Source organism: Oncorhynchus tshawytscha, linkage group LG15 (assembly GCF_018296145.1).
Source record: "Oncorhynchus tshawytscha isolate Ot180627B linkage group LG15, Otsh_v2.0, whole genome shotgun sequence".
Classification (NCBI taxonomy): domain Eukaryota; kingdom Metazoa; phylum Chordata; class Actinopteri; order Salmoniformes; family Salmonidae; genus Oncorhynchus; species Oncorhynchus tshawytscha.
Window position 1 is genome coordinate 19185384 of NC_056443.1, and position 27643 is coordinate 19213026.

The window sequence follows — 27643 nt, forward strand, 5'->3', positions numbered from 1 at the left end:
ACTCGTCTCATGCAGACAGTCTAGGATACAGCAGCATGGATAGTGCAGTTAGGGCGAGCAGTGCGGTTGTGTGCAACAGAGAACATCAGAATCCCCTGTACCTCCGCTTCCCCCTCCCTCTCTCTCTCCTTCCATCCCTCTCTTCTCCCCTTTCTTGCTCGCCCACTCTCACACGCGCATTCACCCACTCACTGGAGACTTGCCCTCGTGCCAACGGAGCTGTGATGCGCTGACGGCTCGTGGACATTAGTCTTTCGTCTAATAAATCACGTAGGAATACATAAAGTAACATATCTTAACAACAAATGATGACCGAAGAAGTTGAATCTGGTGTTAAAGTAGAAGTTACACCATTGACTCACTCGAAATGCGTAACATTGGATGACTTCGTGAAGAATATGGTGCATGCGCTATAAAACGCATAGTTTTCAATATAGACCGACATCATCCGTCACTTTATATTTCATGACAGACAGTGATGAGGTTTAATGTATTCTGTGCTTCTTGTTCATCCAATATGTCATGAAAAGGTTGGATATGTGCCCATGAGACCCGCAATGTGCTACATTCCCCTTTGATAGCCTAGCGGGAATGCGAACCACACATTTATTTTCCTTCCCGAATTTTTAATCGTATCTACCAGGAAAACAGATAGTCCCCCTCTTACTGCAGTCAAATCATAATTATTCCTTGCCCCTCCTGTCACAGAATCATAATCCTAATACCAGAGAATCTACATGGATCTGTTATATCCGCTAGAGGGCGACATATCTCCCCGTCTATTTTTACAGTCAATGGTTGTACATCCCAAATGGCACCCCGGTAATTCTGACAGGAGCCCCATGAGCCCTGTTTAAAAGTAGTGCACTAATTAGGGAATAGGCTGCCATTTCGGATGTATACAAGTTGTGGGGAGGTGAGAGGCTGAGTGCCACTTTGCTAAAATTGTCTCTAATGTACTGACTGATCTTGATGTCCCTTCCGGTATTTCAACAGTGTTGTCGTGCACATTGAGTAGACATACTCATTTGATAACATCATTTAGCATGACGGCACACTGCACTGTGATGATTCAATGGTGTAAAGACACATGGATGCTGAAAACCGCTGAAGTCCCATCACTATATAGATCTGGGCCATTGGTATCAAGCATCTCAGAGTATGAATCCCCCTGGATCAGTGCAGCTTTTTAATGTCATAATGAATATGATTATGATAATAATAATGAATATGGACAGGGGGTACCTGATCCTATATCAGCACTCCTACTCGGAAACAATTGTGAATCCGGCCCCAGGTTCCTCTCAAGGTTTCCCTATGGCGTGTTCTGTATGTTTCTTTACCTTTGTCACGCGCACACGCACACACACACACACACACACACGCACACACACACACGCACACACACACACTGAAATAACAGTATAAATAGCATAAGAGAAATGACATGACTCACAAAAATAAACCGTCAACCCTTTTTTCCCTTTGTTTGCATTTATTAATGTATCTCTAATGTGTGTGTTTTTTAAAAAATCTGTCCACAAACTCATATTAGTCACTACTATGTTAGGTTAGGTCAGTTTTTCCCTCACTGCAATGGCAGTCATCTACACGAGAGCCCAAACCCAGCACTCCCTTCCACCTCTCCAACAAGACAGTGGCTTTGTTCCAAATGGCACCCGATTCCCTATATAGTGCACTACTTTTGACAAGGGCCCTATGACCTATGTCAGTCACACACACTGCAACAGTACTCGAACATCTGCACTTCAAAATGCATGTGAAACTAGGAAATTATGTGAGAACAATATAGTTAGGCACCAGTTAAAAGATTTCTAGCATATTTCAGAGAGATTCCTTGCAAGAAGCAATTTAGGAAATATTTCAGATGAACCATTGACTGTCTGGGACATTCACATTTTCACATTATGACATATTCTGTGGGTAATTTAAGATCATGATGTAGTTTACATTCACTGGATCGAACCTGTTTGTCAGTTGGAGGGCAGTTCATTTAAATGATTGGCGGGTTACTTGTACTATCCTTGGCAAGTCACTTGTCCTATCTGCCAATGGGAGGGAGGAGTGGGCGGGACTAGAGCTTGGGTTTGCGCTCTCTTATTAAAAACACATCTCTAGTGCTATCTGTACAACATTCAACAAGACATTTTTTTTTCTTATTATTTTTTTCCTCTTCTTCTCCTTAATAATGCCAAAACAATAATAATAATTTTAAAAAGAAGAAGAATAGCGTTACTCCATCTCATCGGGCATCGAATGAACGAACGTACGAACATCACACAAATTGAAAATACAAATCTAAGAATAAAAGGCCTCAATACCAGATAGTACACATCATCACCTTCTAATGGTGCCAGAGAGAGAGAGAGAGAGAGAGAGAGAGAGAGAGAGAGGTTACGGAAGAGAGAGAGAGAGAGAGAGAGGTTAGGGAAGTTGAGAACGAAGAAAAGAGAGATGTACACATACATTAAAAGGATAGAGAGAATGACAATATAATATCTTGATAATACTATTGAATTATATTATCTTAATTTAACATGTTTAGTGTCCCCATGGACAGGTTTTGGCACCTAATTCTAAGATTTATCCATTAAACTTTGGCTTTGGTTTGCCACGTGTTAGCTGAAATCAACCTTGTTTCCTACACTGGGGGCTACTAGCGATGCTAGCAATATTACCTCCAAGTGATATTATGTCTGATGGTAAGAAATTGTTCAAATAAGGCAACAACCCACTTGGCCCCTGCGAAGTTGGAGTGACAGACAAGGAGAGGATAAAATACGTCAAGAAGAATGAGGTGAATAAATAGGTGATATACTAGGGGAAAGAGAGATGTGGGCTAAGTGCTTTTGGTGAGCTTACAAAATACCAACTCCAGGAAGTGCTTGACACAGAAGGCACGGTGGCATTGACACTACAGGTTATTGTCCCAAAGGGCACCCTATTCCCTAAATAGTGCACTACTTTTGACCAGGGCCCAAAGCACTACGTTTGACCAGGGCACATAGCACTACGTTTGACCAGGGCACATAGCACTACTTTTGACCAGGGCACTACTTTTGACCAGGGCCTATATGGGAATGGTCCTGGTCAAAAGTAGTGAACCATATAGGGAATAGGGTGTCATTACGGGTGCAACCTAAGTCTTTAAGAAAACACCACTTAGGGAACTGCTAAACTCATATAAGGTGCTCTAATAAGGATAGAAGTAAAACACATAATGCACATAAACCAAAAGTAAGGCTGTGGTTCCAATCCCAAACTCTCGCCTACAACCAATGGGGTTAGGTTCCAATCCCAAACTCTCACCTACAACCAATGGGGTTAGGTTCCAATCCCAAACTCTCGCTGTCAACCAATGGGGTTAGGTTCCAATCCCAAGCTCTCGCTGTCAACCAATGGGGTTAGGTTCCAATCCCAAGCTCTCGCCTACAACCAATGGGGTTAGGTTCCAATCCCAAGCTCTCGCTGTCAACCAATGGGGTTAGGTTCCAATCCCAAGCTCTCGCTGTCAACCAATGGGGTTAGGTTCCAATCCCAAGCTCTCGCTGTCAACCAATGGGGTTAGGTTCCAATCCCAAGCTCTCGCTGTCAACCAATGGGGTTAGGTTCCAATCCCAAACTCTCACTGTCAACCAATGGGGTTAGGAGGGCGAGAAGGAAAGACTTATCCAATCAAATAATTTAGTGACGTTTACAATCGTAAGTAGTTTATTTAATTGTTTTTATGATAAAATATTTGCTTGTTCACTGTGTGCAGAACATGCTGTGTGTAGTACGATGCGCTAAACCAATACCGCGGCTATAGTACAAATTGATCAATCACAATTTGGCAGAGATGAATATTTTGATATATTGTGATGTAAACTTGAGTCTCATCCAAGCACTTAATAATACAATGATAATATTTTGATTGGATTATAGATTGATTGAATGCTTGATTGATTGATTGGGCGAGTGGATTGGAACTGCAGCTTTACACTCCAACAGAAAGTGACACCTTACATTTTCTTTAAAAAAAAAAGTTTGGTCTATCGATAGTCAAAATAAAAACAACTACTTTGGGAAATTATAAACCTTGCACAGTGCTCTTTATAGACATGACATTCCGACTAGTCTTTTCCTCACAACAACAAGCCTTATAGTTTTTTAAAAATCATTACCTACTGTATATTCATAACCTTCTCTGTAAGCTTCTCTTCTTGAAATGAAAATAAACATAGAAAGTTATTTTTTCCTTTTTTCTTATCTTCTTGTCTTTACAAAAGCTACACATATTCTACTGGGATGTATCTATGGATTTGTTCATGTTTTTAATGCTTACTCTTTTTCCCGTTCTTCTTCGCTTAAAAGAAAGAAAGACAGAAATCTAGTCATCTAAAAGACGGCATACCCCAAGACTACAACAGTTTGCTTTCTTGAGTCCTCCGCTCTGTGAGGGAACTCACCCTTTTCTCTCATCCATTTTTCCTTCCCCTTGTTTTTTCTGTTATTTTCATCATAAAAGGAATGGAAGGAAAGAGTGTGACACGGTCGTGGAGTCTTGGTCACCTGACCAGACGTGCCAGCTGATTGTGTTCAGGATGCACTGTCCGTCTGTCTGTCCTGTGTCCCCCAAAACAGACTTTTGTTTTGTTTCTGTTTGTTTAATGGTCCGTTGGCCACCACGACAATGTAGAAATAACCGTTAGCCCACGTCTGACTCTGGACACGCTGGTATTTCTGCTGTAAATGCTGACCTCTGACCTTTAACCTCCCTTTTCACTTATTGACCTTTCACCTTGACCTCTTTTCATTCATATGAATATTTCTTAATGTTTCATCTTCATCAACTAAGTGCTTTATAATTTTTTCCACAGAATCCACATAGAGATGCTACCGGTCTCTTGTGAAAAGAGAAAGATCCACACCAGCTGTTTGTTTAACACTACAGATTTCTATTCACAATAGCCTAGAACCATTTTTTACATATATACTTTAGCTTTATACTGTATTCTCAGATATCATTGTCCTATAAGAGCCCAGAAACAGAGGGCTATACTGTAGAACTCCCTTGACGACATTCCAAACATAGACAGGCACTAAACTGAGGGGAAAACAGGAAATGACAAACTGTTCCCATGGTGACCTCGGAACAGCAATCCGACCAATGAGAGGCACTGATATCAGGGTCAGGGGTTACCTTATCCCTAATCATTGCCATCTTCATCTGGTAAAAAGTTGCTCCTGTGGTGTTATTTGTTGTAGACAGCTGGATAGCTTAGTTTGAGTTTACGGCTTGAATGGTTGTGGTTGAACCACGGTTATCGAATCAGTGCTCTTGAACAGACGGTAATATGAACTTGAAATGTCAACGTGACAAGAAGTGGTATCTTATCTAAACGGCAGTTGGGATGAAGTTTGGCTTCTTTTGACACTTGTTCTGCTAAAGTATAACTAATCAACAACGTTACTCATAGAAGTAGTATTATTCTCAAAACATGAAGTATAAGGTCTGATAACATCATTTTTGTGTTCTCCGGAATGGTAGAATGTTACAGTTTATTTGTTCTCACATAGTAATGTTAAGACTTAACAGCAGCCAGAGGACGATCTCGAGCAAATCATCATAATTAGCCCTCTTGATAGGAGATGGAATGGAAAACAGGAAACTCTGGAATATAGAACTCAAGGCCTCAAAAGTCCTGAAGAGAAAGGATTCACACTGCACTGTCTGTATGTACAAGGGGGGTTGTGGTTGGTTGAGAAAATCAAGAGGACTGCACTGAACTCCCGGGATGTAAATATTAAAAGGCGAGAGAAAAATGTACGATTTTTTTCCTTAGGAGAGATGATGTTTACACAACCCTCTCAATGGAGGTGCATCTCAGTCCGTGGTCCTTAGTTATACTTGTCAGCGGACTTACCATGTCAATGACCCTGAACTGCTGTATGTAAGAGAACAAGGAAGTGATATAATGACCCCTAACATTTGACTCCTAAACTTCTGCACTGTCTAGTTGAACTCCCTCTCCCCATCTTCTCTGCAGGATGATGTTGTTGCCGTTTAGTCTCCCATCACTGCTTCCTCCTCTCGTGTAAGACGGTCAGAGCCGAGGGCAGTTGACATGGAGAGAGACATCCTCATCCCATGCTCTGTAGGGGAATCCCCTGGACTACTGCTCTCCCTTTCCAAATCCTCCTCTTCTCCTTCCTCCTCTTCTTCCTCCTCTTCCCCATCCTCCTCCAGCTTGCCTTCCTGCCCCAGGCCAGCGAGGCCACTCCTTGTGTTCCTGGGTGTGGTGGAGGCCTGGTTAGAAGCCTGCAGGGGGTGGTGGAGGTTGTAGCTGCCCTCTAGGTCCACTTCCTCTGGGGTGAGGCCATTCTCCATCCCTCTCTCCCTCTCCACCCTGGATGAGGCCCATTCCTCGAGGGGGGCCCTATCTTCACTCTCGCTCAGGTACCTAGGATAGAATAGGGACATCAGTCTACTTGCAATGACTGTAATGTTTTTTTCCCCCCTACTAAACTTAGTTGAATGCACTAACTATAAGTAGCTCTGGGAAAGAACCTCTGCTAAATTATGAATATGTAAATATAAAATGTAAACACGCATCTCTTACCTCCACAGGGCTAGGGGGTCTGGGTCAGCCCGGGGTTGGGGTGGCCTCTGGGGCCCGTGTTCCCCCAGGGAGTTGGGGTTGTGGGCCCCCCTCTTACGCCTGGATTTGCTGGTGTGGTTGACCTGGAGGTGCATGGCCATCAGCTCGGCTGAGCAGGTACGGAAGGGACAGAACAGGCACTGGTTAAGGGTGACCCCTGCTCCTCCTCCTCCTCCACCACCCCCTCCCGGTACTCCATCCTCCTCCAGACCTCCGAGCCCAGGGGAGGGGCGGCGGGAGAGATCCAGGGGCTGGGACAACAAGCCTCCCTCCTGGGTGCCCCGAGCTGATCCCCCTCCCATCCGCTCCCTCCCGTTAGCTGGCACCATGCGGCTGGTGGTGAGTGGTTTGCGACGGGACACTTTGGGCGCCTTTGGCGGGGGCGGGGTGGGGGTGGAGGTAGGGGACTCCCCCGTCCACCCTCCCTCCATCCCCCCCTGGTACAGCGCCCCCATCACCCCGGATAGGTACCGGTACTGGCTCTCCAGATCTGCCTCCCTCAGTCCTCCCATGGCCTTTCCATGGTCCCTGTCTCTCTGCTCGGGAAGGCCCAGGATCCAGGGCTGGTGCTGGTTGTGCCTGGAGGATGCGGTCTCTGCCGGGGTTCTGGCGGCTGAGCCATGGGTGAAGCTCTGGGGCCGGCGCTGTTTGGCCATCCCCTCCCTTCCCTCCCCCCGTGGAGCTCCTCCACCACCTCCCAGAGAGGCAGAAGTGAGGCCGGGGGAGGAGGCGGTGGATGAAGAGGCCCCCATGGCGTTCCTCTGTTCTCTGTGGTGCCTCTGGAGATGGTACTTTAGAGAGCCTGACTGGGTTCCCGCGTAGTCACAGTGGGGACATTTATACGGTCTCTCCCCTGAAAGAGGTACATAAACTAGTTGTGGTTATCAAGGGCATATAATAATGGAGGAATGTCAGTAGATGTTACACTATACTATACTATGCTATGCTATACTATACTATACTATGCTATACTATACATGGAGAGAAACATTTGTATTGTTCTAATTCTGCACAAAAAACAAACAATTTAGACAGGACCACTAGACTAAATATGGACCAGCCCATCTGGCATTTGCCTGAACTGCCCTACGCCTAGTCTGTTTCTGACCACAGAGAAAAAAACAACAACAATTATATGGAACTTGATTCCTGGATTTCTGCTATGGAATAAAAGAGGGGAAACTATAGGGTTCAAGTATTATATGAGCTTGTAGTACCCTATTACAAACCACAGATGGCAGTATCCCATCACAATCTAAAATCCTGATTGGCTTTGATAAGGAGGACATTAGATTAAAAACCCCATCAGCCTCGGAGGTGTTGAGAGTGATTATTGCTAGTAGCAATTTACTTAAGTATAATGATTCACCTAATTAATTACAACAGACAGAGGAGATGGTCCTATTTAGGACTCAGAAACACTTGAGAACACATGAATTTAATGGCATGTGGTCAGTGTGCATGTAGTTAAGGTTTAGTGTTCTAAAGTAGATTGTATTGTTAGTGATTATTCGCTGAATTCCAAATGGACCTCTAGCCCCTACTTCCTAGCCACTCTGAGATCTCAGTGGACAGGTAGAAGCAATATGGCGACATTTCCATACAGCCGATCAGAAGGTGAGATGAAGCCACACTACATGACCAAAAGTATGTGGACACCTGCTCGTCGAACATCTCATTCCAAAATCATGGGCATTAATATGGAGTTTGTCCACCCTTTGCTGCTATAAAAGCCTCCTCTCTTCTGGGAAAGCTTTACACTAGATGTTGGAATATTGCTGCGGGGACTTGCATCCATTCAGCCTCAAGGGCATAAGTGAGGTTGGGCACTGACGTTGGGCGATTAGTGCTGGCTCGAAGTCGGTGTTCCAATTCATCCCAAAAGGTGTTTGATGAGGTTGAGGTCAGGGCTCTGTGCAGGCCAGTCAAGGTCTTCCACACCAATCTCGACAAAACATTTCTGTATGGACGTTGCTTTGTGCACGGGGGCATTGTCATGCTAAAAAAGAAAAAAGGGCCTTCCCCAAACTGTGGCAAAAAAGTTGGAAACACAGAATAATCTAGAATGTCATGGTATGCTGTAGCGTTAAGATTTCCCCTCACTGGAACTAAGGGGTCTAGCCCAAACCATGAAAAACAGCTCAAGACCATTATTCCTCCTCCACCAAACGTTACAGTTGGCACTATGGTTTTGGGCAGGTAGCGTTCTCCTGGCATCTGCCAAACCCAGATTAGTCCGTCGTACTGCCTGATGGTGAAGCGTGATTCATCACTCCAGAGAATGTGTTTCCACTGCTCCAAAGTCCAATGGCGGCGAGCTTTACACCACTCCAGCCAACGCTTGGCATTGCGCATGGTGATCTTAGGCTTGTGTGCGGCTGCTTGGCCATGGAAACCCATGTCATGAAGCTCCCGGCGAACAGTTCTTGTGCTGACGTTGCTTCCAGAGGCAGTTTGGAACACGGTAGTGGGACAGACGATTTTTATGTGGTCTGTTCTGTGATCTTGCCTACCACGCGGCTGAGCCGTTATTGCTCCCTGATGTTTCCACTTCACAATAACAGCACTTACAGTTGACCGGGGCAGCTCTAGCAGGGCAGAAATTTGACAAACTGACTTGTTGGAAAGTGGCATCCTATAACGGTGCCACATTGAAAGTCACTGAGCTCTTCAGGAAGACCCTTCTACTGCCCAATGTTTGTCTATGGAGATTGCATGGCTGTGAGCTCGATTTTATCAATCATCTCAGATCTACAGGAGTGCATTGGCCCTAGGTTGTATAGACACAGAATAAGTGTCATAAGCCCTAGGGTATAGGATTTAGGGGCTAGGGGTCGATTTGGGATTCAGCCATTGTTAGGTGTGTTGGGGGTTGGGGGCTAGTGGCAGGCTCACCTGTGTGAACTCTCAGATGCACTTTAAGGTGATGGGACGAGCGGAAAGCTTTACCGCAATAGGGGCAGTCTTTCACCCCTGTGCCTCGCACACGCTCCCTAGAAGTCACGGACGAACCTGAAGATGACCCAGATAGACCGTTCTCTCCTGGAGAGAGAGGAAGGGTTGAGAGAGAGAGAGAGAGAGAGATAGATAGAGAGAGAGAGAGGGTGGGTGCGAGGGAGAGAGGGAGAGAGAGAGGGAGGGAGAGCCGGAAGAGAGGGAAGAAGGGAGGGAGGGTGAGAGAAAGGGTGATGGAGTAGAGACAGAGGGGGAGGGAGAGAGAGGGGGAAAGAGAAAGAGGGGGAGAGCAAGAAGGGGAAGACGGGAGGGAGAGAATAAGAAAGTGGTATTGATAGTTAATTGCATTGCTAGACGCTACTCTCACACTCTGCTACTCTCCCACTCTGCTACTCTCCCACTCTGCTACAAGCTTTTTATTTGTGTCCTCATTCTCTCTAATGAAAATGTCAAATAAACGGGAGACATGTTGGGGATGTTTTGGAGAGGTGAAGCCATGTCACTGTACCTTGGAACTGTGACATCACTGAGTGGAACCCTCCTCCGGCTGTTGACTGATGTTGAGGTCCACTTTGAAGTTTGGACTCCTGTCTTCCCTCGCTACTACCTTCTCTCCCACCTCCTCCTCCAGCTCCAGCTCCTCCTCGTCCTCCCCCACTCCGACTCGCTCCTCCATCCTCCTCTCCTCCTCCGGCGTAGCGCGGGGGGTGACCGTGGTTCTTATGGGGCCGCTGGACGTGGACGCGGGCGTGCGCCACCACCTGCTGCAGGCTCCGGAACAGCTTCCCACAGTCGGGGCACTCCCATGGGGCTCCGGAGGACGGAGGCTCCTCTCGGGGATCCAGACCTCCAAGGTAGGCCCTGACCTGCTCAGCCTCCCCCACCACGGAGCTCCTGGATGGGGCTCGGTGCAGGTGCTGGGTCCTCTGGTTCTGCCTCTGAGCCTGCTGGGCTTGCTGGGCCTGTTGAGCTGCTACTAGGCTACGGGCTACCAGCTGCCACATGGCTATCTGGTCCCCTCCATCTCCCGCTGCCTCTCCTCCTCCTCCCCCTCCTCCTCCGCTCCCATTCCCCATCTCCGCCACCTGAGCCACGGCCTGCAGCCGTTCCATGCAGCTGGCGCCGCCACCGCCATCGCTGGGCAACCCCAGGTAGCCCAAGATGGCCGATTTACTAGAGACTCCGGCGCCGTCCCGCTCAGCCCTTGATCGTCCCCCTCTCCCCCCTCCACCACGAGCCAGCAAGAGACTGGAGTAGAGAGCGTTGAGGCCCTGGCTGGTGACCGAGCCTTTGGGGCCTCTATGTTCAGCCCCGGCCACAGGAGCCACCAGCCCCCCCAGCCCTGCCTTCAGGCCCAGCTTGTTGAGGTGCACCTGTAATAGAGGTCATAAAGTCACTTGTATAATAAATGCCCAATGTCTTCAATCGTTTGACACATGCAATTATAGCATAGACTAGGGTTGCAAAGGGTTGGAACATTTCCGGGTAAATTTCCGGAATTTTCCCAGACATTTTCCATGAGAAGTTAAGCCCGGGAATTTGGGGGATTTTGTTTAAGTTCATCAAAACAGTTAGCTATAACAGTGAACCTTTTTTTGTGGGATACAGACAAGGCAATTCTAGGTCTTGTGGCATATTTTGGTTAAACTATCCCCAATTCAATGGAATCGCAACCCAGTGCACAGTGCATTCTTCCATCACATCCTGCTGATTCTCAAGATCTTGCACACTAATGAGATGCTATTGAGCCCACGCTACTACACTGTCTGAGACAAGAACTACATGCTTTCTGGTAAGTTTTGATTACAATACTGGGTGGGGTGAATATATTTTTTATGATATACATACTTTTTTGTTAAGTAGTAAATAGTAGCCTACAGCAAAGTATGTTTAAATCATTTCTAACTTGTTAACAATTTCTGCTAGTTAGTTTTTGCTACCATGTGGGTTTTCGCTTGCTTGAGCCTACTAGTGTTAATTCACCTGTTTTGCATACATGTTTAATTTTAAAATATTTATCTTACAAAGGAGTTGTTTAATCTAACTGCTTAACTATTTATCTGTACATGGAATTGTATTTGGGTTTTTTTTAACTCATTTTTTTCTAATCTTTACAGGAAAATGCCACGGGCACTATCTGATGTGTGGAGACATTTCACTGCAGCTTATGTAGAAGGAAAAGCTGTGCACATTTGCAAATACTGTGCCAAATCAAATGTGAAGAATGCAACAAAGATGCAGAATCATCTGGCCAAGTGCATAAAGTTCCCTCAGCGCTCACAACAAGCAACCCCTGACAAAAGTCCCTCTACTTCTATTCGAGGTGAAAATGATGAATCAGACACCTTATTGATAGCAATAGCTCATGGTCCTCCTGAAATTATGACTCAATGGAGGAACGTAGTCAGAGAAATGCTGATGAATGTCTTGCTCGAACTGTGTATGCAACTGGTTCACCTCTGATGCTCACAGGCAATGTGTATTGGAAGAGATTTCTGAATACTCTTCGCCCAGCATACACCCCTCCAACCAGACATGCTTCACCTACTCATTTGCTGGATGCTGAGTTCAACAGCGTTCAAGTGAAGGTCAAGCAAATCATAGAGAAAGCAGACAAAATTGCAATCATCTCTGATGGGTGGTCGAATGTTTGTGGGGAAAGGAATAATGAACTACATCATCTCAACCCCTCAACCAGTATTCTACAAGAGCACAGACACAAGGGACAACAGACACACTGGTCTCTACATTGCAGATGAGCTGAAGGCAGTCATCAATGACCTTGGACCACAGAAGGTATTTGCACTGGTGACAATGCTGTGAACTTGAAGGCTGCTTGTTCTAAAGTGGAGGAGTCCTACCCTCACATCACACCCATTGGCTGTGCTGCTCATACATTGAATCTGCTCCTCAAGGACATTGGGCACTGAAAACAATGGATACACTCTACAAGAGAGCCAAGGAAATGGTTAGGTATGTGAAGGGTCATCAAGTTATAGCAGCAATCTACCTCATCAAGCAGAGTGAGAAGAATAAGAGCACCACATTGAAGCTGCCCAGCAACACCCGTTGGGTTCGTATTGTCATCATTGACAGTCTGCTGGAGGGGAAGGAGTCTCTTCAACAAATGGCCATATCACAGTCTGCTGATATGGACAGCCCCATCAAGAGGATCCTCCAGGATGATATATTTTGGGAGAGAGTGGTAAGCAGCCTGAAACTCCTGAAACCTTTAGCAGTAGCCATTGCACGGATTGAGGGAGACAATGCCATCCTGTCTGATATTTAGACTCTGCTTGCAGATGTAAGAGAAGAAATCCGTACGGCCCTGCCCACTTCACTGTCGCTCTAAGCAGAGGAAACTGCAGTTCTGAAATGCATAAAAAAGTGTGAAGAAGACCTCTGCCTGAAGCCCATACATGCGGCAACGTACATGTTGGACCCCAAGTATGCTGGCAAGAGCATCCTGTCTGGTGCAGAGATCAACAAGGCTTGTGGTGTCATCACTACCGTGTCTCGCCACCTTGGCCTGGATGAGGGCAAGGTTCTTGGCAGTACACTTCCAAGCAAGGGCTTTGGGATGGAGATGCAATATGGCAGTCGTGCCAACATAGCTCATCAGCCACCTGGTGGAAGGGACTTTGTGGATCTGAGGCTCTTTCCCCTGTTGCTTCCATCATCCTCCAAATCCCACCAACATCAGCCGCCTCAGAGCGCAACTGGTCCTTGTTTGAGAACACACACACCAAAGCACGCAACAGGCTGACCAATACAAGGGTTGACAGATTGGTGGCCATCCAGGCAAATTTGAGGCTTTTTGAGCCTGACAATGAGCCATCCTCAACAAGGTTAGAAAGTGACAGTGAAGATGAGGCCTCAGAGTCTTATGTTTGAGAGGTGGACATTGAGGAGGTCCAGGGAGAAGACATGGAAGCCTGAGAGGAAGACAACCAAAGCTTTAGTTTGTAGACTATCATTTTACAGATGTATGTCGAAAACGTTTTTGGGAGATGCGATGGGTCATTGGGGATCATTCAATATTCCCTTTCATGAAATCATCTCATGTGAAGAGTCAACTCATTTAATTAAAGTTCAATTCATAACTACATTTGTTTATTTTTTTTCTATTGGAAGGATTCAATCATTTGTAATTATGTCTACTTATGATAAGGTAAAAGGTTTCTGTTTCTGTTCCGTATGATATGGTAAATATATCCAATGCAAAAAAACATCTACATTTAAATGGTAATAATATTAATTTGCATATATTCCCATTAATTCCCATATATTCCCGTTAATTCCCATGGAAAGTTTCCACCTCTGAATATTCCCCAAAATGAGCAAACCTAACATAGACCCTAGCATAGACACACACACATACCAGTGGAGGCTGCTGAGGGGAGGACGGCTCATAATGATGTCCGGAACGGAGAAAATGGAATGGCATCAAGCACCTGGAAACCATGAGTTTGATACCATTCCACTGATTCCCCTCAAGTCATTACCCTGAGCCCGTTCTCCCCAATGAAGGTTCCACCAATCTCCTGTGACACACACTAGGTTACCTACCTTCATGTGGTTCTTGAGGAACCAAGGCTCCTTGAAGCCACGGCCGCACACCTGACATTTGTGGTCCAGAGAATCCTTGTGCTTCCTCATGTGGCCCTTCAGGAACCAGGACTGGGTGAAGCGCTGGCCGCACGTCTCACAGCGGAAGGCCGGCAGAGGCGGAGCCCCTGGGGCCAGGGTGGGGGTCGGGTTGGGGGTGGGAACGAGAGTGTCTGGGATGGGTGTGGGGATGACGGCAGTGGTGGTGGTTATAATGGGGGTGTCTGGGGGTGTAGGGGGGCAGGGCGGGGAGTTCCACCGGGGGGGAGAGGGACAGGGAGGGGTGGCTGTCGTGGAGGTGTGCGGCCAGGCGTTCTTCCTGGCTGGCAGAGAAGGAGCACAGGGTGCACTTGTACGGGTTGTGAAGGATGCGGACGTGACGAGACAGCTCCGAGGCCGTGCGGAATTTACCCTTGCAGGCGTGGCAGCGGAATGCGGGCGCTGCCGCTGTGGCCAGGGCGGCTTCTTCTAAGATGGCAGGACCCGTGCCACCCAGGCCGCAGGAAGAGGAGTAGGGGGAGGTGAGGGAGAGGGGCACCTCCTCGGTCAGCGGAGAGCTCAGCGGTGTGCTGTCATCCATTAGGAACGGCTGGAGGATCTGGTGATCCATCTGCAGAGCCTCCTCTAGAGCATCCCCATCCCCATCCCCATCCTCCCCTCTCAGTCCCTGAGTTAGAGATACAGACAGCAGGGGACTCTGGCGGTGGCTGTGGTGGTTCTGTCCCACGTCGTTGTGGTTCTGGTGGGCTTTGAGATGCGCCGTGGACACCGTCCCAATGATGCTCCCGGTCATGGTGCCGGTGTTGCGGTACAGAGCTGAGGCGCGGCGGTCCCGGTCCAGACTGTGAGCGCGGGCGTGGAGTGACAAGATACTCTGGAAGCGGAATCTCTTCCCACAATCCAGACAGGGGAACTTGAGGCCAGCCGCTCCCCTAGAAACACCCTTCCTCCCGGGCAGAGACCCTAACAGACTCCCCCCATCCTTATGGAAGAGCTGGAGGTCTAGCTCATCACTACAGGTGGCACCCTGCTGCCCGGAGGACAGGGCCAGCTCCAGGGCCCCGAACCCAGGGAGAGGGGCCGATGATGTCGGAGTGACCGGAGGAGAGCTCTCCGAAGAGGGGCTACACACCCCCGGAAGACCCCCCAGGAAGAGAGCCACGGCCGGGGTGGGGGACGGAGGGGCTGACAGCTCCTCTTCATCCTCCTCCTCTTCCTCATTGTGGTGGTTGAGGGGGAAGGAGGAGAAGGGGAAGTAGGGGGTGGTGTCTAGGGTGTTCGACAGGGGTTCTGGTGTGTGGGACAGGGCTGAGGGGCTATGGGCTAGGGGCAGGTCCAGGGGGCTGTGTGAAGGGGAGAGGTGGGAGGTAGAGTGAGGGGAGGCCAGGGGACTGTGGTCCAGCGATGGTAGTGTTGGGGGTGACTGGGGCAGCTCACATGAAAGAGCCAACACACATTCAGGAGGAGAATCCATTCTCTGTGTGTGAGAGAGAGAAAAAGAGAGAGAAAGAGAGAGAGATAAAGAGAGAGATAAAATGAGAGAGATAAAGAGAGAGAGATAACGAGAGATAAGGGAATGGATATAGTACAGGAGGAAGACACTTCAGACAATTGAGATTAACCCGTTTATGGTAGGAATATATCCGTATTTCAATGGAAATGTAGTAGTATGAAGGAGTAGTGTGGGGACTCAACGCTCTTCTGTGTACTGAGGTCAGAACAGGTCAGTAGGCTATTTGAGGATAAACGTATGATGATGCAGTACTGACCAGTACTGTGTGTATAACTATGCCATGCTTGACTATGTGTACAGTTAGTATGGGGACTCACCAGTCGTGTGTTTACTGCTATTCCATGTTTCAGTTTCTTGGCAGACGGGGGACACACTGCTTTGATGGCCACCTCCTTTAGTCCTCTGGGGAACACATACATTCAATATGTTCAAACATATGTTTAAAAAAGATTTTAAACCAAACATATTGCAACTCACCCTGCTGCATATCCCATTACACCAAAAATAACATAATGTCCTGCCTGCCTGCGTCTGTCTGTCTGTCTGTCTGTCTGTCTGTCTGTCTGTCTGTCTGTCTGTCCGCTTGCCTGCCTGCAGGTGTGTGTGCTTCAATGTGTAACAGGTGGTCACCTGTTTGATGTTGCAAGATACATTGTGTACTTAACCATATGTTTGATGTCTGTATATGATATATGTGTGTGTGTGTGTGTGTGCGAGCGTGTCCATGTGTGTGTGTTGGTACGTGCATGTCCGTACATGTGTGTCAGTGTGTGTGTGAGCTAAGGGCACCACAGGACATGGACTGTCCCAAACAGGATGGGCGCGAGATGTTTTGACTTCCCCACACACCCTTCCTGTGAACACATACAGCAGCAGCTTCATCAGGAATGGACATACACACACACACACACACACACACATCTGAGCCTAAAGAAACACAACCAACCGCACACACACACAGAACACATACAGCCACACAAACAACACACCTGAACTTATTCATGTAATACAAGAACAGACACTAAATATATTTCAGAGATGTTTTCCACCCACAACTGTAGTGCCGAGAAAAAACATTACAAACACACGACCATCATCATTATGGCCAAACACTAGTAGCCTACATCTGTGTGTTCATATAGACAGTATGTCTGTGCGTGTTTGTGTGTGTCAGCGCACCAGAATCACAAAGACATTCTCATGTATCCAGTTGACATTTTAGCTCCGCCATGACTAGCAGGGATATCACACAATATCAATCATATATCCCCTCTCTCGCTCTCTTCCTTCTCCTCCCTCTCTTCCCTCTCTCCTTCTTAATCCACCGTTATTGTTCCTTCTTCCCCCGTCTCTATTTCTTTCTCGCACCCCCTCCCTCCCTGATTCCATACTCCTCCCATCCCCCTCTCTTTCTCTCTCTCTCTCTCTCTCTCTCTCCCTCCTCCCTCAATTATTCACTCATTTTCTTTCATTCTCTCGCTCCCTCTTTCTTTCTCTCCTGCGTTGGAGCCAGTTGGCACAGTGCCAGGGAATGCTGATATCAGCTGGTAGATTGGGGCCTGCCAACATGGCGAGGAGAGAAAGGAGAAAAAGAAGAGACAGACAGTGAAAGAGAGAGAAATGGGGGGAAAGAGAGAGAGAGGTGGGAGGCAGAAGAGAAAGAGAGAGACAGCGAAATAAACATAACCGAATGAAAAGATCCGATGGTGATGTGATTAGCATTTTCTAATATGAAAAAAAAAGGCTGATTGCGAACTGGGGTTTTGTTGTAGGTAGGTATTCATGGTGGTAGCGAGGCGGTGGACAGTGTGTGTGTGAGGTGTGTGTGTGTGTGTGTTAGTATCGTCTGATGTGATGGCATTATCATATTAATATCAGCGTCACCACTGCATTGTTCTGCCGTGACAGCGGCCACTGTGCCCAACCAGCCTTGTCATACCAATAAAGCTTCTCCAAATGTGGATAGATGGAGAGAGGAGATAAGGTGCTAGACAAAGGGGAAGGGGGAGAGAGAGAGAGAGAGAGAGAGGTACATGGTGTGATCAACCAACACAAACAAGTAGTACATGTAGATTTCAACACAGCTACAATTCATTTGATTCAGATGACGAACGTGTGCTTGATCAGATTCCCCCAACGGAACTGTAATAAAGCATGCACTAACTGACGCCTACGGCTGATTTAACCAAGACTTCTGAGCGCTTAAAATGACTCTTGTGTTTTCCATTACCATCGCACACACGCTCGCACACACACAAATTCTTTTAGCTGTACATATTGACAGGTGTTTGGGCCATATACTCTATGTGGGAGTTTGTATAGATCATGTCACGTGTTCATGTCACTACGAACGTGTGTAGGTACAGTGTGTGCGGTACGGAGTATGTGTATTTGTACGACTTTAGATCTCAGTGTACAAAGAATGTACAAACGTAACTATATTTGTGGTTTTGAGCAGGACACAGTTCAAGCAAGTCAGTACACGGTGGTTATGATTCTTCATACAGATGGAGGATCTTAATTTGAGCCAAATTGCTACAGCAAGTAAATAATGTGAATTAATATGTGGATTATAATGAATGGACATTTTTTGGAGGGGTTTACACATTTTTCGTTAGGGCAAATCATGTCTGACATTTTAAAGTAGAGATAACAAACTTTAGAATACTTTTTTTTACCTTGACTATACGACAAGTTTGCATTTCATGCTGTGCAGGAAAACACTTAGGAACAAAAAGAGTGATCAAATTAAGATCTTAGGGTGTGGATCCTAATGTATCAGAGATATTGTGTAAAGGCTAATCATAATTTTAACTGAAGGCAGCTGCTGAGAATCAGGATATCTATGGACAGATGTGTGATGGGGGTCATAGGAGCGCTTTCATCTAATTTGTTATGGCCCTTAGGTACTCGTTACAGTAGAGTGGTTGACAATGTGTGCTGTATTGCATACATTGCCGTTATGATTCTTCATGCATACGGTTGAAGTCGGAAGTTTACATACACTTAGGTTGGAGTCATTACAACTCATTTTTCAACCACTCCACAAATTTCTTGTTAACAAACTACAGTTTTGACAAGTCGGTTAGGACATCTACTTTGTGAATGACACAAGCCATTTTACCAAAAAATGTTTACAGACAGATTATTTCACTTATAATTTACTGTATCACAATTCCAGTGAGTCAGAAGTTTACATACACTAAGTTGACTGTGCCTTTAAACAGCTTAGAAAATTCCAGAAAATGATGTCATGGCTTTAGAAGCTTCTGATAGGCTAATTGACATCATTTGAATCAATTGGAGGTGGACTTGTCGACGTATTTCAAGGCCTACCTTCAAACTCAGTGCCTCATTGCTTGACATCATGGGAAAATCAAAAGAAATCAGCCAAGACCTCAGGAAAATAATTGTAGACCTCCACAAGTCTGGTTCATCCTTGGGAGCAATTTCCAAACGCCTGAAAGTACCACGTTCATCTGTACAAACAATAGTACGCAAGTATAAACACCATGGGACGACACAGCCATCAAAGGAAGGAAGGAGAGGTGCTCTGTCTCCTAAAGATGAAAGTACTTTGGTGCGAAAAGTGCAAATCAATCCCAGAACAAGAGCAAAGGACCTTGTGAAGATGCTGGAGGAAACAGGTACAAAAGTATCTATATCCACAGTAAAACAAGGCCTATATCGACATAACCTGAAAGCCACTCAGCAAGGAAAAAGCCACTGCTCCAAAACCCCCATAAAAAAGCCAGACTACGGTTTGCAACTGCACATGGGGACAAAGATCGTACTTTTTGGAGAAATGTCCTCTGGTCTGATGAAACGAAAATAGAACTGTTTGGCCATAATGACCATCTTATGTTTGGAGGAAAAAGGGGGAGGCTTGCAAGCCGAAGAACACTATCCCAACCGTGAAGCATGGGGATTGCAGAATCATGTTGTGGGGGTGCTTTGCTGCAGGAGGGATTAGTGCACTTCACAAAATAGATGGCATCATGAGGAACGAAAATTATGTGGATATATTGAAGCAACATCTCAAGACATCAGTCAAGAAGTTAAAGCATGGTCGCAAATGGGTCTTCCAAATGGAAACCCCAAGCATACTTCCAAAGTTGTGGCAAAATGGCTTAAGGACAACAAAGTCAAGGTATTGGAGTGGCCATCACAAAGCCCTGACCTCAATCCTATAGAAAATGTGTGGGCAGAACTGAAAAAGCGTGTGTGAGCAAGAAGGCCTACAAACCTGACTCAGTTACAACCAGCTTTGTCAGGAGGAATGGGCCAAAATTCACCCAACTTATTGTGGGAAACTTGTGGAAAGCTACCCGAAACGTTTGACCCAAGTTAAACAATTTAAAGGCAATGCTACCAAATACTAATTGAGTGTATGTAAACTTCTGATCCACTGGGAATGTGATGAAAGAAAGAAAAGTTGAAATAAATCATTGTCTCTACTATTATTCTGACATTTCACAGTCTTAAAATAAAGTGGTGATCCTAACTGACCTAAGACAGGGCATTTTTAATCGGATTCAATGTCAGGAATTGTGTAAAACTGAGTTTAAATGTACCTGGCTAAGGTGTATGTAGACTTCCGACTTCAACTGTATGTAGGATCTGGGGGTGTTTCCTTAAGTGTGTGAGTTTGTGTACCTGTTTTTGTAACTGTTTTTGTCAGTGTGTGCGTGTCTACAGTTTATGTGTCTTGTTATTAGTGTGTGTGCTGCAAATACTGTACGCATGTGAAGGCCAGTGTGTTTAAATGTGTGTGTGTGTGATCGAGCCTATGTGTGTTTATGTGGGTGTTAGTGCGTTTGTGTGTCTGATGGCTTATGTGTGTGTTTAAGTGTGTGTATGTGTGAGTGAGGGCCTGTGTGAGGGAAAGTGTGTGTGTGTTTTTCTCTCTCTGTGTGGTACAGTAACTCAGGGCCTGCTGTAGTTTTTATCGCCGTGGTCACGCGGAAAAACTTCCCCACAGACGGGATTCATTTCCGGGCTTTCACCTTTCCCTGAACCCCCTCTCTCTTCTTTCCCTCCCTCGCTCCCCTCACTTTATCTGGCTTGCACTTTTTCATTACCGCTCTTTTTTTGTTCTTTGGCTTCTCTGAATGGAGGGTGGATTGTCTGACTTCTCTCACTCGCTGTGTCCTGATTCTTGACCTTTGGCCTCACTTCACCGCTTTCTTTCCTCCTCTCTCTGTTATTCCTTCAGCTGGCAATGTTTAGTTGGGCACAACGTTGCTAAACTTTATGCAATAGAAGAAAACGTTTCTGTCTACTGGACACGACCCCGTTCTTGCCTCCTCTCCTCTTTATAGTTATCATCCAGATGAAGAGAAGTATGTGAAGAGGCATAAGACTATGCAGAATTAATATGTAGGCTATGAACGTGAACTGGAAGTGTAATGCATTAACCCGATTTTTATGCGACCGTGCATTAAAGAGGTCAGATCGTCTTAGCAGACGCATTCCATGGATGAGTCCCTCAATCAAACTTCCAAATATGTAGATCCCAACTCTATAAGGACATAACACTTTATAAAACTAGAGCAATTAGGCCAATCTAAGCTCCAACGTGTCCTCATTACGACTTCTATGTGTAACAAGTGTTACACCTTCTGTAACATTTGTGTGAGTGACTTTTAGCTACATCAACTGGTAGTTTGAGCCCTACTGGTCTGGACCAGACAGATTCCATAACATCATGAATATTGATGTTGGCTAGGAGTCTGAGTGGTCAAGCAGCAAGCTGACCCCTAGCTTACAACCCCTAGCTAACAGTAAGTTATGATCCTTATAACGGTCAACATACACTGACTCAGTTTAACCTCATTTCTATCAGCATTTTAAATGTGCAACCAGAGGGAGAAAAAAATTGTAGACCACCTTTACTCCACACACAGAGACGTGTACAAAGCTCTTCCTCACCCTCCATTTGACAAATCTGACCATAATTCTATCTTCCTGATTTGTGCTCAAACAAAAAATTAGAGCAGGAAGCACCAGTTACTCGGTCTATAAAAAAGTGTTCAGATGAAACAGATGCTAAACAACAGGACTGTTTCGCTAGCACAGACTGGAATATGTTCCGGGATTCTTCTGAAGGCATTGAGGGGCGCACCACATCAGTGACTGGCTTCATCAATAAGTGCATCGAGGATGTCGTCCCCCACAGTGACTGCACGTACATACCCCAACCAGAAGCCATGGATTACAGGCAACTGAGCTAAAGGGTAGAGCTGCCGCTCTCTGCGGGACTCTAACCCGGAAGCTTATTAGAAATCCCGCTATGCTCGACGAACCATCAAACAGGCAAAGCGTCAATACAGGACTAAGATCGAATCGTACTACATCGGCTCCGACACGTCTCGGATGTGGCAGAGCCTGCAAACTATTACAGACTACAAAGGGAAGCACAGCCGAGAGCTACCCAGTGACACAAGCATACCAGACGTTCTGAATAACTTCTATGCTTGCTTTGAGGCAAGCAACACTGCAACATGCATGAGAGCATCAGCTGTTCCGGACGATTGTGTGATTACACTCTCTGCAGCCGATGTGAGTAAGACCTTAAAACAGGTCAACATTTACAAGGCCACAGGACCAGACGGATTACCAGGACGTGTACTCCGAGCATGCGCTGACCAGCTAGCAAGTGCCTTCACTGACATTTTCAACCTCTCCCTGTCTGAGTCTGTAATACTAACATGTTTCAAGCAGACCACCATAGTCCCTGTGCCCAAGAACACTACGGTAACCTGCCTAAATGACTACCGACCCGTAGCACTCACGTCTGTAGCCATGAAATGCTTTGAAAGGCTGGTCATGGCTCACACCAACACAATTATCCCAGAAACAGTAGACCCACTCCAATTTGCATACATCTCCAACAGATCCACAGATGATGCAATCTATATTGCACTCCACACTGCCCTTTCACACCTGGACAAAAGGAACACCTATGTGAGAACGCTATTCATTGACTACAGATCAGCGTTCAACACCATAGTGCCCTCAAAGCTCATCACTAAGATAAGGACCCCGGGACTAAACACCTCCCTCTGCAATTGGATCCTGGACTTCTTGACGGGCTGCCCCCAGGTGGTAAGGGTAGGTAACAACACATCCGCCACTGATCCTCAACACGGGGGCACCTCAAGGGGTGCGTGCTCAGTCCCCCCCCTGTACTCCCTGTTCACTCATGGCCAGGCACAACTCCAACACCATCGTTAAGTTTGCTGATGACACAACAGTGGTAGGCCTGATCACCGACACGATGGGAGGATGTCAGAGACCTGACCATGTGGTGCAAGGACAACAACCTTCCTCAAGGTGACCAAGACAAAGGAGATGATTGTGGACTACAGGAAAAGGAGGACTGAGCATGCACCCATTCTCATTGACGGGGCTGTTGTGGAGCAGGTTGAGAGCTTCAAGTTCCTTGACGTCCACATCACCAACAAACTAACATGGTCCAAGCACACCAAGACAGCCGTTAAGAGGGCACGACAAAACCTATTCCCCCCCAAGAGACTGAAAAGATTTGGCATGGGTCCTCAGATCCTCAAAAGGTTTTATAGCAGCACCACTGAGAGCATCCTGATGGGTTGCATCACCACCTGGTATGGCCTCCAACCGCAAGACACTACAGAGGGTAGTGCGTACGGCCCAGTACATCACCGGGGCCAAGCTTCCTGCCATCCAAGACCCCTATACCAGGCGGTGTCAGAGGAAGGTCCTAAAAATTGTCAAAGACTCCAACCACCCTAGTCATAGAGTATTCTCTCTGCTACCGCACTGTACAGGAGCGCCAAGTCTAGGTCTAAGAGGCTTCTAAATAGCTTCTACCCCCAAGCCATAAGACTCCTGAACAGCTAATCAAATGGCTACCCAGACTTCTGGGGGTAGAATGATGTTATGGAATGGGTGCATCCCGGAACCCTCTGTTATTATCTATGCGTAGACACTGTAATAACTCTACCTACATGTACATATTACCTCAATTACCTCAACACCGGGGCCCCCGCACATTGACTCTATGCCGGTTCCCCTTGTATATATCCCCGCTATTGTTATTTACTGCTGCTCTTTAATCATTTATTGTTCTTATCTCTTACTTTACTTATTTTCTTAAAACTGCATTGTTGGTTAAGGGCTTGTAAGTAAGCATTTCACTGTAAGGTTAAACGCTACACCTGCTGTATTCGGCGTATGTGACAAATGAAATGTAATTTGACTTATAGGGTGAGTCCCAAATGGTACCCTAATTCCTATTTAACGCACTACTTAAAGTAGTGCTCCATATAGGGGAAAGGGTGCCATTTGGGATGCATCCATAGTATACTTAAACAAGATAAGATATTGGCCATATACCACAAACCCCCAAGGTGCCTTATTGCTATTATAAACTGGTTACTAACGTAATTAGAGCAGTAAAAACAAATGTTTGTCATACCCGTGGTATACTGTCTGATATATCATGGCTGTCAGCCAATCAGCATTCAGGGCTCAAACCACCCAGTTTATAATTGGCCTCATCACACTAACTCTAAAGTTATGTGATACAGCCTTTGCTTTCACCTATCTAATCTTGTTGGATCAGAGGTTACCGGTCTGATTACCTTCATTACAGTGTAATGACAATGTAAGTACACATTGTTATATACGACTATCTGCAATATGTTAATTCAACCATTAAAGGTCTAACTCTAAGAGGAGTACTTGCCCTAGTAAGGTTTCTTTGTATGCTACAACAGCATTGGATGTTTTGAGAGCTGAAAATGTGAATGGGATATGCTACTCTAAACTTACTGAAGGGCTAGGAGTGATTGCTTGTACAGGTCTACTAGTATGGGTTTATGCTACGCTGCAGAAATATTTTCGAAACGAACTCAGGCAGAGAAGCAGTCTTTACATGTCACCATGCACCCTCACTGAGCAGGCCGAGCAGGTGTCTGTCTGTCTGTCTGTCTATCGTCTGTCTGTCTGTCTGTCTGTCTGTCTGTCTGTCTGTCTGTCTGTCTGTCTGTCTGTCTGTCTATCTATCTATCTATCTATCTATCTATCTATCTATCTATCTATCTATCTATCTATCTATCTATCCCACAGAGCCTTAATGACCCAATTAAATCAATCAGTGGCTTGATTGGAATGCTCCTTGAGTGTGTGTGAAAGAGAGAAAGAGAGAGAGAGAGAGAAAGAGAGAGAGAGCACCTGGATGTTGCATCCCTCAAGTGTTGTTCTGAGGAGGTAGGGTACAAGACAGTAAGAGACAGGAAACATAAATTATCATAAAAATCATGAATTCTTCCCACTGAATCCAAGCCCTACGCTCTATCTTGATTTTTAACAGCATCTAAAGATGACACACTCTGTCCCTCAAATGATGGCACTTATTGAAAAGTGTTAAAATATGAAATAATAAGATACCTTTTAGGGAGCTAGAGTGTATCTAGTTAAAGTTGGACTGTTTGCTTCAGGTGGGAAATCCCAAACTAGACTGCAAGCTGAAAATGTCAAAAAAGAAAAGGAAGGCTGTACACTTATCACATTACATTGATTTCCTGTGGACACATCTAAAGTGTTGAATCAAACTATGGTATGTAGTAATCCTATGAAAACTGGACATTTAAACATGTCTAAAACATGTTCTGTCGCTATGGGGTTTGAAACACAGCGACGGGAGTCTCGCTCTTCTCCGGTCACCACAGATGACACGTCTGCCTGTTATCTGGAGAGGAATTTCCTGCTCTCCCTTATGATGTGCGTCAATAACGTGCAACCATTTTCAGTCGCTCTTTCCCCTGCCTTCTCTCTCGCGGCCATCTCAATTAAACAGCCACATTAATGAAATAAATAACTATCAACAAACAATGCGCGGACGCCTAGTCTACATAACGTCCAAAAAACGAGATTAGATTAGTCATTTCGCAGCTGCTCTTTAACTGTTAAAATATTATTAAATCCCCTAAGTGAACATAGTAACACGATTGTTTAATCTCAAACCGTTGACGAGTCACGGTCGTTGCCTACTCTCTGTGTGTCATGTATATCGCTCCCCCATGCTCCATCCATTTTGTTCCTAAATTTTCTATAACAAAAGACTGAAAGGGAGGGGAAAAGACATGAGTGTTGCGGGGAGAAATCGGAGGACGAGAAAAGTGCCATCATGGATTTCATCTTGAATTTCGCTGCCAACCTCCCCATCCATCCCCCTCAAACTAAATCAAACATGATCACATTTTATCCAGCACACGCAGGCTACAGAAAACAACCCTATAACTTATATCAACCGCCGGGAAACAACTTGTATTTTCAGAATGAGATGTTGCACGCAACACACTTGCTACTTTCTTGCGAAATCACTGTAGCCCAAAGGAGAGAGGTAGCCTATGGCTACAGTGAAGCTTGCACTCGTAAGAGGTGACGCTAGGACAAGTTTACCGGTTGTAATAGTAGTAGCCTTGTAATAGTCGTAGTAAATATAGTAGTAGCATAGTGGGAGGACTATGGTTTTAAAAACCGTTGGATAGGCCTACAGCTGGATAGGTGTAGCCTGGACGAATAGACTAGGCTACCTAATTTAGGCTACATCTGGTTAAATTGGTCATCTTAAAAACAATGTGCCGTACGTAAATGCGTCTCCAACAAAATAATTATCCTGGCTTATCGTCTCTACCTAGAATGTTCTTGCGTTGCAGCTTTGTAAATCACACTCGAACATGTAGTTAACCCAAAAATAAAACGGAAATCAAAGAACATAGCGATTGATCAAATTTGCAACTTATTTTTGTCAAAAGCTACGATATATGTTTTAATGTTGTGAATTAAACCCGATGTGTACGCCTATGCATGGATGAATGCAATTGCCATATCTTCTGCAGTAGCCAATGATTGTATTCCTTAGGCTATAGCAATACATTTAATACAGAACTTTGTGTTAGTTTATAGGTTAGCCTACTTGTGCGTTCACTTTAGTTGACTTTTAGTGCACTTCAAATAGCATAACGTAATTCAATTTACAATTTACAAACATTTTTTACGGCGTAGGCATACGTTATCCGACAATTCAAGTAGTACATTTTAGGCCCCAAGTTATAACTGAAACTAATCCATCATGATATAGAATACGTTCTCACTTTTGTCATGTCACCGTATAGGGCTAACGCATGCAGACGGTCGGCCACGCGCGCACATACAACACCGGCTTCATACATGACACACAGAAAAGTGCCGAAGAGTGCTTGGGAACATACATGCAGCACACACACACGCCACACACTATAGTGCAACCCGCCAATCACTCTCAACAATCCACTCACAATACAAACACATTTCGTTGGACGGTGTATACCATGTGTATCCCGTAGCCTACATACCGACTAATACAACTTGAAACATAAAAACTGTAATGTGTGTAAAAAAAAACAAAAAAAAAACATGTTTTTAAAAGGCGAGATAAAATGGAGCTACAATGCGCTTCAATCACTGCAACTATAGGGTGATTACACGGATTTGCAAAAAGAAAAAGTCGTCGTCAGATATTTGTTGTTCATGGAGACAACAACAAACGCGACAAATACAACAATTTTGGAGAGGTTTTACTATAGTGCTACACAACCGCAGTTCCATACCACCCTATATAAAAGTGCACATGTAAACGTATGGATAGTATATATTGTAAATTAACTAGATATTTATGATGAAAGTAAGACTCTATGTACTTACGGGAGAGGCGGCGGGCGGATTAATGACAGGACACGTCATGATTACGTTTCACTTGAATTAAATACATTACGAGTTGGGGAAAAAATGGAAATCAGGGGTTGTTGTATACAAGCATACGCCGTTTTCCCCCTCCCTTAGCTCACCCTGTTCTCCTCCTCCCTTTCGCTCTCTCTCA

General features: G+C 45.5%; 1 protein-coding gene across 1 annotated transcript; it reads right to left on the reverse strand.

The window, feature by feature from the left end:
• Nucleotides 1-5545: 5545 nt before the first annotated feature.
• Nucleotides 5546-27643, reverse strand: LOC112214570 (zinc finger protein 219). The gene is made up of 8 exons (XM_042298241.1): nt 27469-27643; nt 16056-16140; nt 14479-15702; nt 14187-14411; nt 10126-10990; nt 9558-9704; nt 6624-7515; nt 5546-6464 (listed from the first exon to the last, which is right to left on the reverse strand). The coding sequence occupies exons 3-8, from the start codon at nt 15697-15699 to the stop codon at nt 6068-6070; spliced, it is 3747 nt and encodes a 1248-aa protein (XP_042154175.1). The 5' UTR covers nt 15700-15702; nt 16056-16140; nt 27469-27643; the 3' UTR covers nt 5546-6067.

What these genes read in the sequence shown, in the direction of transcription:
- LOC112214570 (XM_042298241.1), bottom strand. Translation starts at nt 15,699, where the DNA reads ATGGATTCTCCTCCTGAATGTGTGTTGGCTCTTTCATGTGAGCTGCCC. An exon ending in CCCTCTCCCCCCCGGTGGAA is followed by an intron (nt 14,412 to 14,478) that starts CTCCCCGCCCTG and finishes GCCGTCATCCCC; the next exon opens with ACACCCATCCCAGACACTCT. An exon ending in GCATCTGAGAGTTCACACAG is followed by an intron (nt 7,516 to 9,557) that starts GTGAGCCTGCCA and finishes TACCTCTTTCAG; the next exon opens with GGGAGAGACCGTATAAATGT.